Genomic DNA, 15477 nt, shown 5'->3' on the forward strand with positions numbered 1-15477 from the left:
GTTACAATTTAAATTCTAAAACTGAGGATAAAATTTTTCACCTTTTTATTTATTTATTTTTGAATTATTCTAATTTTAATATATGGAACATTTGAATGCTCCTAATGCAGTGCTCAACACTTTAATATTTAATATATTGTTCAAACATTTGCATATTCCAACATATCATATATTGTATATCTTATTGCAAGAAGTTCTTAAAGGACTGAATAAAAAAATCTTAATAAAATAAGCAAAGCACGTCTAATTACACTAGTTTACAGCCAAAAATTTCCAAAGACGAGACTTATATTTCCTATAGGGAAATTTTCCGTAGAACTCGAAAATCATAACGATTTTTTTTTCCTATGTACCGTTTTCGAGATATCTGCAAAAAACCGTTATTTTGACTTTTCTCAAAACATCACCCTGCATATTCCCTCATAGCTTTTTTTCTGAAGTTATCTCGGTAGTGTGTTATATATCAAATTAAAGGTGAAACTTGTACCAATATTTTGAGTTACATAATGTTAATGTAACTTACTTAGTTTCGTTGCTATAGCTAGAAATGTACAGATGAAAAATGTTTTTTTTACGCTTTTTTCAACTTTTTCGATTTTCAAGGTGATGGGACTCCCACAAATATATTAAAAAAAATTTTTTTTTTTAATTAATGTTAAAGACTGTTTTAGTACAAACATTTTGAGTGGCTTAACATAAAAATCGAATAAAAATTTCAGAAGTTATTCGCCATTTGCCTAATTTGCCCAAAATAGTAGTTTTTATTAACAAGTCAGAAAATTCATTTTTTCGAATTTATTTTGTAAAATTTAGAGTGCAAATCAAAACTATATTATGTAAAATTGCACAAATTTTATTTAAATAATTAAAATTAATATTATTAAATATTAAATATTGCATTTTATATAAAAGTTTGACGTCGAACGTAGAACTGCATTATTGAAAGTAAATGAGGTATATGTGTGCTTTGAGCAAACTTCATATAGTGTGTAGGATTTGTTTCTCTTATAATTGTCCAACAATAATCTCCCAACATGCTTGCGTCCCAATACCCTTGCTATCTTTTTTCCATTGCAGAGATATCCTGATGAAACCTTTCACCTTGTTCATCACTTTCTGCACCGAGATTTGAAGGAAAAAAATTCACATGAGAGTGCAAGAAATGCATTTTTAGAGACATAGTTGCGCCAAGAACTTTGTAATTTTCAATTAAGGATGAAAGAATTTCTCTATAATGTGAATCTCTTTCGTTACCCAAGAAGCCGATAACTGTTTGCTTAAACGAAGTCCATGCTTTCAACTCTTTTTTATTCAACACATTATTAAATTTTTCGTCCTTCATCAGTTTTCTGATTTGTGGTCCAACAAAGATACCTTCTTTAATTTTGGCAAAAGAAATGCAGGGAAAGAGATTTGTAAGATATTCGAAAGCAGGGCTTTCGTTTTTTTGCAGAGTCTTAACAAAATTTTTCATTAGACCAAGTTTTATATGCAAAGGTGGCAAAATTATCTGACACGGGCCAACAAGAGCTTTATTCGCGATATTTTGTTTTCCTATTGTGACATCTTCTCTTTTTGGCCAAGATGAACGTATAAAATGATCCTTTGTTGCTCTACTGTCCCATAAACACAGAAAACAACATATTTGGTGGAGTTGGTGGAGCAGTCGCATTCCTTCGTGGAACTGGTTTAATTGCTGATGCTACTTCCGGATACTCTCGAAATCTTATTTTCTTTCGCGACATCACACCTTCAAGATTTATGGCGCAGAAATAGCACTGAGAATGGTTTACAACTTCTTTCCATATTATTGGTACACAAAAGTTTAAATATTGTTTTTTTCCAATGGACCATCTTTTAAGTGTAATCCTGCAGGTTGGGCATACTCAATCAGGAGTCCACGATTTATCTTGATTAGCCATAGCAAATCCAAAGTACTTGATGTATACTACTTGTACATCATTAGTTATATTTCTAAAATCTTTGTCTTTTATAAAATGACCACAAATGAAACAAAAGTGGTTAGGATTGTTTTTACACACGAAATTTCTCTTTGCCATTACAATACAGTATCTCACACTATAAGAAGTTTGCTCAAAGCACACATACTATACCTCATTATAATATATAAATTCACTTTCAATAATGCAGTTCTACGTTCGACGTCAAACTTTTATATAAAATGCAATATTTAATATTTAATAATATTAATTTTAATTATTTAAATAAAATTTGTGCAATTTTGCATAATATAGTTTTGATTTGCACTCTAAGTTTTACAAAATAAATTCGAAAAAATGAATTTTCTGACTTGTTAATAAAAACTACTATTTTGGGCAAATTAGGCAAATGGCGAATAACTTCTGAAATTTTTATTCGATTTTTATGTTAAGCCACTCAAAATGTTTGTACTAAAACAGTCTTTAACATTAATTAAACAAAAAATTTTTTTTAATATATTTGTGGGAGTCCCATCCCCTTGAAAATCGAAAAAGTTGAAAAAAGCGTAAAAAAAACATTTTTCATCTGTACATTTCTAGCTATAGCAGCGAAACTAAGTAAGTTACATTAACATTATGTAACTCAAAATATTGGTACAAGTTTCACCTTTAATTTGATATATAACACACTACCGAGATAACTTCAGAAAAAAAGCTATGAGGGAATATGCAGGGTGATGTTTTGAGAAAAGTCAAAATAACGGTTTTTTGCAGATATCTCGAAAACGGTACATAGGAAAAAAAAATCGTTATTATTTTCGAGTTCTACGGAAAATTTCCCTATAGAAAATATGAGTCCCGTCTTTGGAAAACAAAACTTTTAATTATTTGTAAACTAGTGTTATTGTTTACATCCGCACTTTGCCTGACGCTGATACTGCAATTACACTTCTCCTTCCGTTGGCAAACCTATAAATAAATGAATATATATATATCCTCATATATATTTCACACGTCCGTCTACTTAATGTCTACATTATCGGTGCAGTGAAACATGAATCTTAAAAAATTTAATGAAACCATTGAACTTAAAAGTTAAATTAATTATTGTTGTACGTAGCATAAAATAAATTTTTTTTTTCGCTTGCCTTTTTTTATTTTATAAAATAACGCGTTTATTAACTTCAAAGAAAATCGCTTGTATAAGATATAAACTTTATTTTATTAAAATTGCTAATAAAGTGCTTCCCGGTAAAATTAGTACAAGTTAATTACAAAACAAAGTGATTTTAAATATATAAAAATTATTTTTAATATCCACAGAATTTAAATATGATGTACATATCATGTTAATATTGAATATAAAGAGATATAATAGGTGTAGTTAAAAGAAATCCATTATTTTTGCATAAAATTAAAGTTAAAGGTAGATACATAAGAACTTCCCATCAAGCTCCCGAAGCTTTTGGCGAGTTGTTATCGATATGTTTGGTCTGGTGTTAGAACACAATTCCTCTCCTATTGCCCAAAGCTGGCCATTTTTGGACGATTTCTTCGTTTAGATGGTCCTATTGTTGACCGTTCCGAGTTAATAATCTTGTCGTATGTCCAATTCTCTGCTAATCCCACTAAACACACAGTAAAACCAACTGTTTCAAAAATCGATTTTGTTGCTATTCAGCAGCGATTCGCAGATGGAAATTCGGTCCGTGAGATTTTTAGTGTTAACTCAATTGGGATCCGTACATCGAGCTTCTTTCTAAATCCAGCCTTATTCAAATGGTTCCAAACGGTTTTTTGTGCTAACATGTCAACAGCAGGTCGGACTCGACAGCTTCCATGATTTTATCTACATTTTCGACAATTAGCCTTCTAGGAATCAAAGAAAACCAAAATTGTTCATGATGGGCTGTTACAGTATCGGGACCATAAATGTTATTCACATTTTCAGCCACCTGGCCTGCGTTTTCGCATTTATCAAAGAAAAACTGTAAAATATAGCGTATTTTCTCTTTGCTAGTGTCCATCTTTGTACAAAATCTCGTCTTTTTAACGCCATTTAGTGTAACCCAATCGGACTTATACAACGCGGGATAGAGATATCTAAGACCATCTATTGGGAAAATAATGGATTTCTTTCTACTGCACCTAATAATAACAATATAATACTAAAATTTTAGCATATTTTACATATATACATATATTAACTGATTATGTTAATCAGTAATATTAGTACGGTAATACCCAACGCAAGCTATCATGGTCAAAACTTGGTGATATTCTACCATTAACTGCAAAGCCAGGATTTATGCTAAACAAGGTTACTTTGAGTCTTTGTTGGGGTTGAAGGGAACTGCCTATTACGAACTACTCCAACCTGGTGTTAAGGCTAATTCAGTGTTCACTACTCGACTGCTTGAAAATAATACTCAAGGAAAAGCAAACAGAATTGTACAACAATAAAGGTGTTGTGTTCTATCCTGAAAAATCATTAAGTAAGATTCAGAAGAAGTTGTTGGAACTTGATAACTTTTGATGAATTTACCGTATACCCCAGGCTTTACAATATCTGTTTACCATATGCTTCGATCACTGCAAAAACTCTCTTAATGGTGGAAAATTGGTCAACCAAAGAGCCGCTGAAAATCACTTGGCCGTTTTCGTCGTTATTTTAATAAAAGCAACTATTCAGTCCTATTATTTTATGTTATCAAAAGTAAACTAGGCCAATATTTCTTAATATTTTAGTACATAATTAAAAAAAAATTGAAATAATAGGGGGTATCAATACTTCTTAGCACCTACACTCAAATTTATTAATCAGCTTTAAAATTATTTTACAATATTTAAAAATAAGATAAGATAACAATTTTCAGAAACGTTATTAAACAGAAAACATTCATTACTTTTATATATTTTTATACCAATTTTATTAGACAATAATAATAATAAAGTGTAGAAAATGTATTTATTAATAAATAATGATTAAGTAAAATCCCCACACCTGAAAAATTTAAGCAGCTTGTCTAAATATGAAGATTGATAAGCAATGCACTAGCTTGGTAACTCTTTTCACCAAAACGAAAATGCACTTTTCAAATTTTTATTGAAAATATATTTTTCAAGACTGAATTGATTAAAAGAGTTATGAGCTTATATACGTATATGTCGAAATTTAAGCTATAAATTGACAGACGGTTTAAGCACATAATAAATTAATTTTTATTATTAATTTTTTCTTGCCATCTTTTTGTATAGTAATTTTATTTAATATTTGTTAACAAAATCAACCAACGGGCGGACGTATTGGCAAGTAAGATGACTCAAAATGAAGATCGAATTCTGAAGTTCGGTTAATAAAAATTGACAACATCACAATTTATATTATTGAACTTTAGCACTCAACAAGAATACTGATTGCGTATTAAAGAAGGAGTATCTTATTAACGAGCTGCTGATCACTGATCGTGTCTGCGATTTTCATTGACTTTGAGGAGTTGAAAATTGAAAACCAACAGCTTCTTGCTTCTTGCAGCTTCTTGCTTCGTTTTTATCGTTTTTTATTTATAAATTCTTATTTTTTAAATTTAAATTCAACTGCTAGCAAGTTAATATTGGGTTCGCAGCCTATGTATTTTTAGATTGTTGCACGTTCTTTTTACAACAAACACATACCACTTAAGCTGAAACCAGAAAATTATAGTCTTGCAGCAAACTGCTTTCTGTACGTTGATCATGCGAATATTGTGGCACTATTCGTTGCCAGTAACTCTTGCCAGTTCTATAGGCGGCGGCTTGTTGTAGCGGTAAATGAGCTCAGGTAAAGCTAAAGTACTTATTAGACTGGAAAATGTTCAAATGTAACTTATACTCAAAGCTACAGTGTAATTTTCTTAATTCTTTTGCTTGTATCATTAGGGTTTTGTTTGTATAAATAAGAGTTTACATTGTCCAAATTATTATTATTAATAATTTCTGCTCATTTGTATTACCAATTTTTGTACTAGCCACAAAATAAGCATTCTGGTTAGTTTGTGGTGCGTTTCGAAATCTTGTTAAGATTTCTATGAGCTGACTATATAAGGTATGCAATGAGCAATTTTTGTACTTTAAACTATATTTTACAATAATTTGATTTAATAGTCTAGAGATAATCGGTTTTGAGTTTTTAATGCTGTAATGAAGAATAATAATTCCATTGTCTAACAATAAAATAATTAGTTTTGAGCATTGTATAAAAATATTTTCTAAATATCCATTTGTATAATTTCTTTTTATCATTAATGAAATGAAAATTTATGTGTTGCAGTCTACATTATTCCTTTCAAGCAGCAAATAAGTATTTGACATTATAAGGAATATTCAACAAGTTTTGTATACCTGAAGATAGCATTATATATAAATAGATTGCTAATATAAATTCTCTGTGTCTTTTAGAAAGTATAATGCTTCCTTAAAATCTCTTAATTAATAATGTAGGAGTTTAAGTTATTTTATTATGTTTATGAATTAAATTATGATTATACTAAGTGTAGACTAGTGTAAAAATCTGCGTAAGTTGTTAAACGAAAGTATTTAATTGAAAAGCGATATCATCCGAACACTCACATCTTTTTCGTAGTTCGTCATTCACTCCTTTTGTCTACCACGCTGTGTTTACTACCCGACCTCAACTACTAATGTTCCCAACTTAATCCCACATAAATATGTTAGGCTACGTTATTACGATGATCTTAAGTTATAGTTTAAACCTGTTAATTTCAGATCCTAAGAATGCCTTTAGATCTACTAAGCCAAAGCAGTATAACTCGAATAAAACTAGAATCTTTAATATAGACTAAAATGGCCTTAAAGGAGTTTTTGCAACTGACTTATTATTACAAAAATCTTACTAAATACACAGTTTCCCCTTTTTATCGTCAGTGGTAGATGTGTTATAGTCAGTGGATCTTTCGATGAAAATTGATTTATGAGACCATAATTAAATACGATTTTTATCTAATTTGCTTATTATTATATGCATAATTTTATATTGATTCAACGATGATATTAACTTTTGTTTAACTATGTTGTGAACTCAGGAAAACATAGAAGATATTGAGAAGATTTTTATACAATTATCTACTAAATATTCTTATATATAATTAATATAAGTTAATGTAATATAAGTTCACTTCTTTTTTTATCAGAATTATGTTTTATTTAAAACAATTCGAATATAAATTAGTTTCTTTAAAGTGCAACACTTTTGCTTTACCTCTGACTATTTTTGCACACTTTATTTATTTTGTTTCTATCAATCACACTTTTTTGCATAGACTTCCTTTTTTCGATATCTACCTATTTTGTTAGAAGAATGGCTTACTTATAAATTCCTGAACTCAATGGGCATGCTGTGAGCATGGGCATATCACAGGCATAACCTTGCAGAGGAGATAATATTGTAGTGGCGCCTATTGGTGCGTTTCTGATTTGAATATAAAAACCACTTAAACGCAAGTAGCAAAGTCATTACAATCTATAATCTATTCGGGAAATATATTTTTGCTCACCTCATAAATTACATTCATCAAAATTTTATTTTCTCATAAAATTATTTAAAAAAATTTTTATGTTGACAGGCGCCACTTATTCAGATGCATGTCGTTAAAGTTGTAATGTTTGGGTAATTAATTATGACTAAAGTTTATAAGTTTTGCCATAAATTATTCAAATAAAATATGATATAACAAATTAATGTTTACTCAGTTATTACAGAGCAGTTAATTTATCAATGGGTTATTCACCTATGAAAATTAATCCTTTTTTCATAACTCAGGGGCTTATAAAGATTTTAAAATAAGCTTATTGAATCAATCAAGTTTAAATGCATCAAGGCAAAAATTTGCAAAAAAAGTTTAAAAAAAATTATCTAAACAGATAAAACAATTATGTACACATATTCAATGCTATATATATATAATGCAAAATTACATTTTTATAATATGTACACATGTGTATAACTGTATTAAAAATTTATAATATAAATATAATATATATATCATATATAGGTATTCTGTAACGAAAGAAGATACATATAGTTCTATGTATTACTGCATGAGTATCACCACAGATATTGCCGTGTGTTTTAGGTTCTTAAGTTAATCTATCTCTCTGTCCCCTACTATCGTTAGCAAGTTATTAAGTTTTAGTACTTTTTGTCGGACACTAGAAGGACCTTCGAAAGGACCGCAGTGGGAAGCATATGTAGAACTCTGAAAGACACGACTTCTTCATTGAAATTATTTCAAGATACTATAAGGCAAATTTTCTTGTCGTTTTAATTTAAAGTACATAAAGTCCCTAACGGGATAACTACATCGCAACTAAAATAACTCTATCGCATCATTTAAAATCAAGCAATCAAATGGTTGAACTTTTTGCTAATTAGTTAAACATAATTGATTAAATTATTACAATCTGTACGCTTTTTTTTTTTAGCAATCTATAAAAGCTAAGTTTTGTTTCATAAAAGGCAATAACATATAGTCTGTTACACATATATTTTTATTAAAAAATAAAATTAAAGTTTGGGATTAAAATTAGTTCTTATAATAGTTTTCGTAAAGTTTACTGCATTTAACGGATTGAAATTTTACTCATGCCTTGATGCCATGGAAAAGGTAATGAAATCAATATATGTACAATATTTTTGTTTTGTTATTTTTTGATTCGTAATGCCAGAACGAAGCAGTAAATAGCGAAATTAAGAAATTACTATGTAAATTTTACACACAGAACAAATTAGATTGCATTGATTAATTTTTCAATCTGCAGAATTCATCAAGTGTAACAAGCAACAGAAATTAATGTACCAAACTTAATTCTCAACAATCAAGTTGGTTATGGGCCTTTATAATATACATGTATCTGTTAACACTTTTTCTTGCAATTCCAAAAAATAAACTTTTAAATTTACTTGCATAATTTTTAAAGAAAGAAAAAATAAAATGAATTTGGTATGACGCACAATGCGAATTTTTAAGTTATTGAAAGCATAAAAAATGTTTCCTATACGAGTATAGTATAACTTATCGAAGCTGACCTTTATAATGAATCATTATTAATAATGACGTATAGACGGCGAATCATTCTGCCACAATGCGAAATACCATCAATGCCATATGCGACCTTCTGATAAAATAAAATAAAATTTAATAAATTTAATTAAAAAAAATATATATATTAATAACTAAAAATCGAACTTTTAATACCATTGAACAATAACTTTTTCAATTTTAATTCATTTTATATATTAAATATTAAATATAATATTAAAAAATTTAATTTTTCTTTTTATTTACAGTAAAAATAACTGGTTGCCAAATACATTGAATTTTGTCTGAATTGCTGCTATTATCTATATAATTGTTTTTAAAATCATATAAAAATGAAGTGTCAGTGCTCTAACTCTATTAAAATAACTCACAAAAGCTTTTGATATGAAATCTTTTTGAGTGTTCCCGCCACAATGTTGAGTGAACTTTTTTTTGTGAATATATTATTCATTATTAAATGAAAAAGAAAAAACTTAACAATTTCAATTAAATAATAATAAAATAATAATGCAAAAAAGCTGCCAAATATAAATTTAGTCTCAATAACTTTAAACTTAATTATTGATTTTTGCTTGTTTTTGATTGAATACTCATGAAACATTCTCACATTTGCGCTCAAGTTCAGTGTCAGTTCAAATTATGCTAGTATTCTCGGAGTAAGTTTCCGTCAAGTGAAAACTTTTTCGTTTCGTTTCAATACACATATTTGCTTTTTAACATATACGTTGTTTTACTGAGACCATTCACAGCAAGCACGTTTTTTTTCAACTACTTCAAAATGAGTAACGATTCGTCCGCGAGTGAAACAACACCACTACGTCGGCCCGAAAATCAATTAAGTGAGGACGTAAGAAACAATATCGCCACAACGTCTCAACATTCGCGCAATCAAAACGTGGACAACGGGCTTCAAACAAATAAAAATCATAACTTAAACGGTAATAAAAGTAATAATATCAGCTCAGATACAACTGTAACGTTAAATAATAGAAACAATAATAATTTTGAAGTGCACTTAGGTAATAGTATTAACAACAACAACAACAACAGTACCTCCCAATTAAAAATGGAAACAAATAAAAGAATACTGTATCGAGTTGGCTTGGATGTGCTGATATTATTGTGCGGTAAGTAAATTTGTGCCTCTTTCACTCAATTTACGTGCTTCAAATTTGTTTACGTGTAATTTGGTAAACAAAAGAGTGAAAAAAATAAATATATAAGTAAACAAAAAAAAAATATGAAAACTATAGAGAAAGACGTAAAGTAAATACAATAATTAATTAAAAAAATCTTGCCTTGTTGCAATCGCCACTTACTTTTTTTTTTAAGTATAAAAAATACATTTTTAAAATGCATTTTGCTTAGTTGATGTCATTTATGGCAACAACAACAACTCAGCCATTAAAATTCTTTAAGCCAAAAACGAGTTTTCGTACCGCTTCTGTAGACGCAAGAGCTTTCTTCTTTACGTGTTTCAGAACTTAAACAAGAGAGTTTAGATATTTTGATTTTAAAAATGAAATCTAAAAAAAAATATTTCCAATTTTAAATTTATAAATGTATATAAATTTAAAAAAGACTATGTTTTAAGCCTCTTAAACTGGATTTAGTTAGATGATATGACTACAACGTCTTATATAAATATGTTAACGAGAATAACAGATGATATAAGTATTTAAATTATATAATTCAAAAATTTAGAGAATTGTTATTGAAAAGCTATAAATTATGAGCTAATGTTTTTCAATTAATTAAATACTAAACTTTATTGCTTAAATCTCTCTAGCTTCTTAAAATCTAATTTGACTGTTGATTCCTAAGATTTAATGTAATACATGGAAAACACATGACCACAAAAAATTTTATTTACATACATATATAAAATTGTGTTTTTTATTCAATACAATATAAGAGAAAAATTTGACTTTCACATTTTTATTTTACTTACATTTTTAAATATATTATTAATAACAATACTCTAAGACAAGTTATTAAGTTTATTTATCATGTAGATTATTTAAATGATTATTTAGATTATCCATTTTGAACATTTAAATATCTAAATGTCTATATTCAAAATTTCCTTTGATTTTTCAATCAAACTCTATTTTGTTAAACCGTCGTATTAGTATTTGTGTTCAAAACAAACATATGATTTGACTTATTTTGTTAACTTATTAAAATAATTAGTACTTCTATTAGCGTGTATTTTTTATTTTTAAATTTTTCCAACTGAGTCATTGCCGCCTACCCATTACTCGTTACTTGCATGTACATATTGTACATATTAATTTTGACCGCAACGTTTTTTACGCTGTGTTTATTTTTTTTTTATAAAAAACTTTTCAATGTAAAATCTAATATCGAAAGCGATTTTAAATAAAAAACTGTATATATTGAAGGCAATAACAAAACTACAAAACTGTGATTAAATTTTTCAATTTTGCTGCATTAAATTCTGCTGTCGCATTAGAAAATATAACTCATAAATAATTGTCTGTAAGCATTTTAACATAGCAAATCAATCTGTGTTCTGTACATTCACAATAAAATGTTAAGCTATGTTGTTTGGAGTGTTAAGCTGCAATTGGTTGTGCCGCAGCACAATGTAAAAGCTGTAAATAAACAGCAAATTAACTTATATCTCTGTTAATCAATAATTAATTTAAATTTTGTACACATTATTTTTTTTCACACTCTTAAAAAATGTATATTATTTTTCGAATATCAACGCAAGTCAATTATGTTAAATAAAATCATTTTTGTATGTATTATTGTACAATAAATTGAATGAGCTTATTTGATGAATTTTGAGTTTTGTAATTGAAATTACTGTTGTATTTTATTAACACCTCTTGTAATTATTTTTTTGTTATATGACCTACTTTCTATTACTTTTAAATTTTTATATTCAATACATTATTTTTGTAATCGTGTCTGCTAATTTTTATGTCAACATCGTTTTTGTTTTGTTTATAACAGTCAAATAAATTATAAAACAAAAAATTAAGAAAAAATAGTAAAAATAATCTATTACGCTTAGTAAAGCCATTTTATCTAAATAAATTTACATTTTAATTAAATAATAGTATGGCTTTTTTTAGATACACTTTTGAAAAATTTTTGCAAATGACAGTGCATTTACTATATTGTTAAAATAGTTTTTATCTTGTATATGTTATAAATAAATGTTTTATTATACAAAAATAAAGTGTCTACATGATCCAGTCAAAATGGAGCTTGTTCAAACTAGGATACGAAATTTTACGGAAAATTTTGAGGCAAGTGTTTAGCTTTGTATGCTATATATTATTTTAAAAATAAGTTAAAGCAATGCATAATAATTTTTATAAATTTTTCCATTTCATTATTATAATAACATATTACTTTTGTATAGATGTATATTAAATTTCAATTCCCTATAATATGAGCTGAAAAGGTCTAAGTACGTCAACTCTTTACAATTTCATATTAAATTTATTGAAATCAAATATATACATACATATATACAAAAGTAATTATATAATATAATGAAAAATGAACAATAAATCCTATGCATAGCTCTAACTTATTTTATGATTTGGAAAGTTTATAATTACTTTAAATAAATAAATAAATAACTAAATACCAATAGTAATACAAATGCTTCATTAACCAAATAATATACAGATGTTTAAGAGAATATGATTTTACAAGTAAAATTTTTCTATAAAATGAGGAAAGTATGCTCTAAAAATTAATACTAAAAAATTTAAAAATATATTAAAAAGATACTGAAATATGCAGTCGCACAATATTCAACAAATTACTTTCTCAATACAAATACTACCTTTAAAAACAAAATATTGTACAGTGATGAATCACAACTAAAAATACTCAAAGAGTATTTGAGTTGCTCTTTGCAGTAATTAATGCTCATAGATGAGTTTTACCATTGAGTAAAAATATTTTTACTCAATGGTTTTACTGATCTACTCATAAAGTAATTAAGTTCATTGGCATATAGACACGTATATTTATATCTCAGAGAATCAAAAAAGAAATGCAATTGATATCTGATTTGTTGAACTAAAAAATAGTTTTTCTAAATTATTTTGAATTTTTCTTAATTAAACAATGACAACAATTATTTTAATTTAACCGAAAAAAAAATATAATTTAATTACTTTTTCTATATTAATACAAATAAAGCAAGAATATAAACAAGAGACAGTCGGAAATGTGAAGGTAGTTTACATTTCCATTTATATATAAACCTTATAAGTTTATATATGGATATATGTTTTGTTATATACATGAATGCATATTCCATTGTATAAAGAATGCACATATTTGGAATTCCAATTAGTAATATTTTGCAAAAGATGCTGTCGTAATAAGAAACGTATCTCATACTTTAATATTGAGTCATAATGTTTAAAACGAAAGTTACAGAGTGTGCATATGATATTAAAAAATCACCTTTTATTGAAATAAGATAAGGGTATACGTAGATAGCTTTATTATATAAGCCACTTCAGGTAATAAACTTTCTGGCTTATATTCATCTACTTTGTTTTATTATGGCAATATGTGAGTCATACACACTTTTTAATCCGTAAATCAAGATATTTACCTAGTTTTTAATAATCTCACAAAAATATTTCAAATATAAAATTCTTACCTGACAAAAATATTAATCATAAATCATACATATATAGTATATACTGCTTAATACATATGTTATGACATACATAAGGTGTTTGTGAATGTAAATAAAGATTTGATATTTAAAAATTATATGTTAACATAATAACTGATTAGTAGTCAGATAAAATTAGAGAATAAATCTGAATCACTCAATACTATTTTAAGTATAGTTTTATGAAACGACAATAACAAAAATATATAATAATTATAATTACATAATAATTATTTATATGCTATAAAATAATAAAAATAGAATAATGAATGCGAGAGAAATATTCGACAATAAAAATAAAGGTTTAATAAAATGACACTAAAATTATAAAATACAAAATTTCCTTCCTTAATTTTATTAGGTAATATATTTATTGGTAGAAGAACCAGTAAATTAAGCACTCCTTAAAACAAATTGAAAAATTTCATTTTTAATCATAAAAAATATCTTTTATCTGGACGTTTCCTAATAACATTTGCGATACTCGTGCACTTTAGATGCGTGTTTTCTTTACGAAATAATGTATTTATTTTGTTGCAAGTAGTGATGAATCATATAGTATGGGAAAAGAATTACTAATATTTCCGTAATGCATTTTTTATGTACTATTAATATCACCATTGAGTACTTGAGAAGTTAATTATCGGTGATGCTATTGGTCACAGTATATTCTATAAATATTCTATAAAGCCAATTAATTGCTAGTATTAATCAGATTTATAAGTTTGCTCACATATATTTTTGTTTTATTATTAATCGTAAATAAATATCGAAATATATTATGTTTGCCATTTTTGTGAGTGTTGTGCGCAACAAGATTAGATTAGTACAAAAACCTTTTTGTCATTCATAAAACATTTGTTAATGTATGTTAATGTTAAATTGATTCATTCATTAGATGTATAGTAAATGTTAATGTTAATGGCACTGTTATATCCATTTCAAAGAACAGAATAACTACAACTACATGCCAATTGTTAAAAAAGTATTGATATCAGTATTTTTTCAAAATTGTTCTTAGAACAATTTGTTCTTCTTTGTTGAAGAAAAACATTTCTTTTAAGAAATTTGACTATATTAGTTAAAATACTTTCCTTTAAGTGTGATATAGCCTTATTTTTTAAACATAATTTCTCTAACTATTCAATGCTTTTTTTTGGTATGCTATCGAAGTAAATTTCAGTTTCGGGAATCTCATTTTCATTTAAGCCAGATTTTTTTTTTTGGGCAATTTTTTATTACGCTTAGTAAAGCTATTTATCTAAATAAATTTACATTTTAATTAAATAATAGTATGGCTTTTTTTAGATACACTTTTGAAAAATTTTTGCAAATGACAGTGCATTTACTATATTGTTAAAATAGTTTTTATCTTGTATATGTTATAAATAAATGTTTTATTATACAAAAATAAAGTGTCTACATGATCCAGTCAAAATGGAGCTTGTTCAAACTAGGATACGAAATTTTACGGAAAATTTTGAGGCAAGTGTTTAGCTTTGTATGCTATATATTATTTTAAAAATAAGTTAAAGCAATGCATAATAATTTTTATAAATTTTTCCATTTCATTATTATAATAACATATTACTTTTGTATAGATGTATATTAAATTTCAATTCCCTATAATATGAGCTGAAAAGGTCTAAGTACGTCAACTCTTTACAATTTCATATTAAATTTATTGAAATCAAATATATACATACATATATACAAAAGTAATTATATAATATAATGAAAAATGAACAATAAATCC

The 15477-nt window shown here is 26.8% G+C and overlaps 1 protein-coding gene across 2 annotated transcripts in view; it reads left to right on the forward strand.

Moving 5' to 3' along the window:
• Positions 1 to 9571: 9571 nt before the first annotated feature.
• LOC119678282 (putative phosphatidate phosphatase) overlaps positions 9572 to 15477 on the forward strand; it is a 28924-nt gene continuing 23018 nt past the window's right edge. For both annotated transcript variants that reach the window (XM_038090037.1, XM_038090038.1), the window contains exon 1: positions 9572 to 10164. In XM_038090037.1, coding sequence (XP_037945965.1) covers positions 9816 to 10164 — 349 coding nt within the window. In that variant the 5' untranslated portion in view covers positions 9572 to 9815. The remainder of the gene's footprint in view (positions 10165 to 15477) is intronic.

Source organism: Teleopsis dalmanni, chromosome 2 (genome assembly GCF_002237135.1).
Source record: "Teleopsis dalmanni isolate 2A chromosome 2, ASM223713v2, whole genome shotgun sequence".
Classification (NCBI taxonomy): Eukaryota; Metazoa; Arthropoda; class Insecta; order Diptera; family Diopsidae; genus Teleopsis; species Teleopsis dalmanni.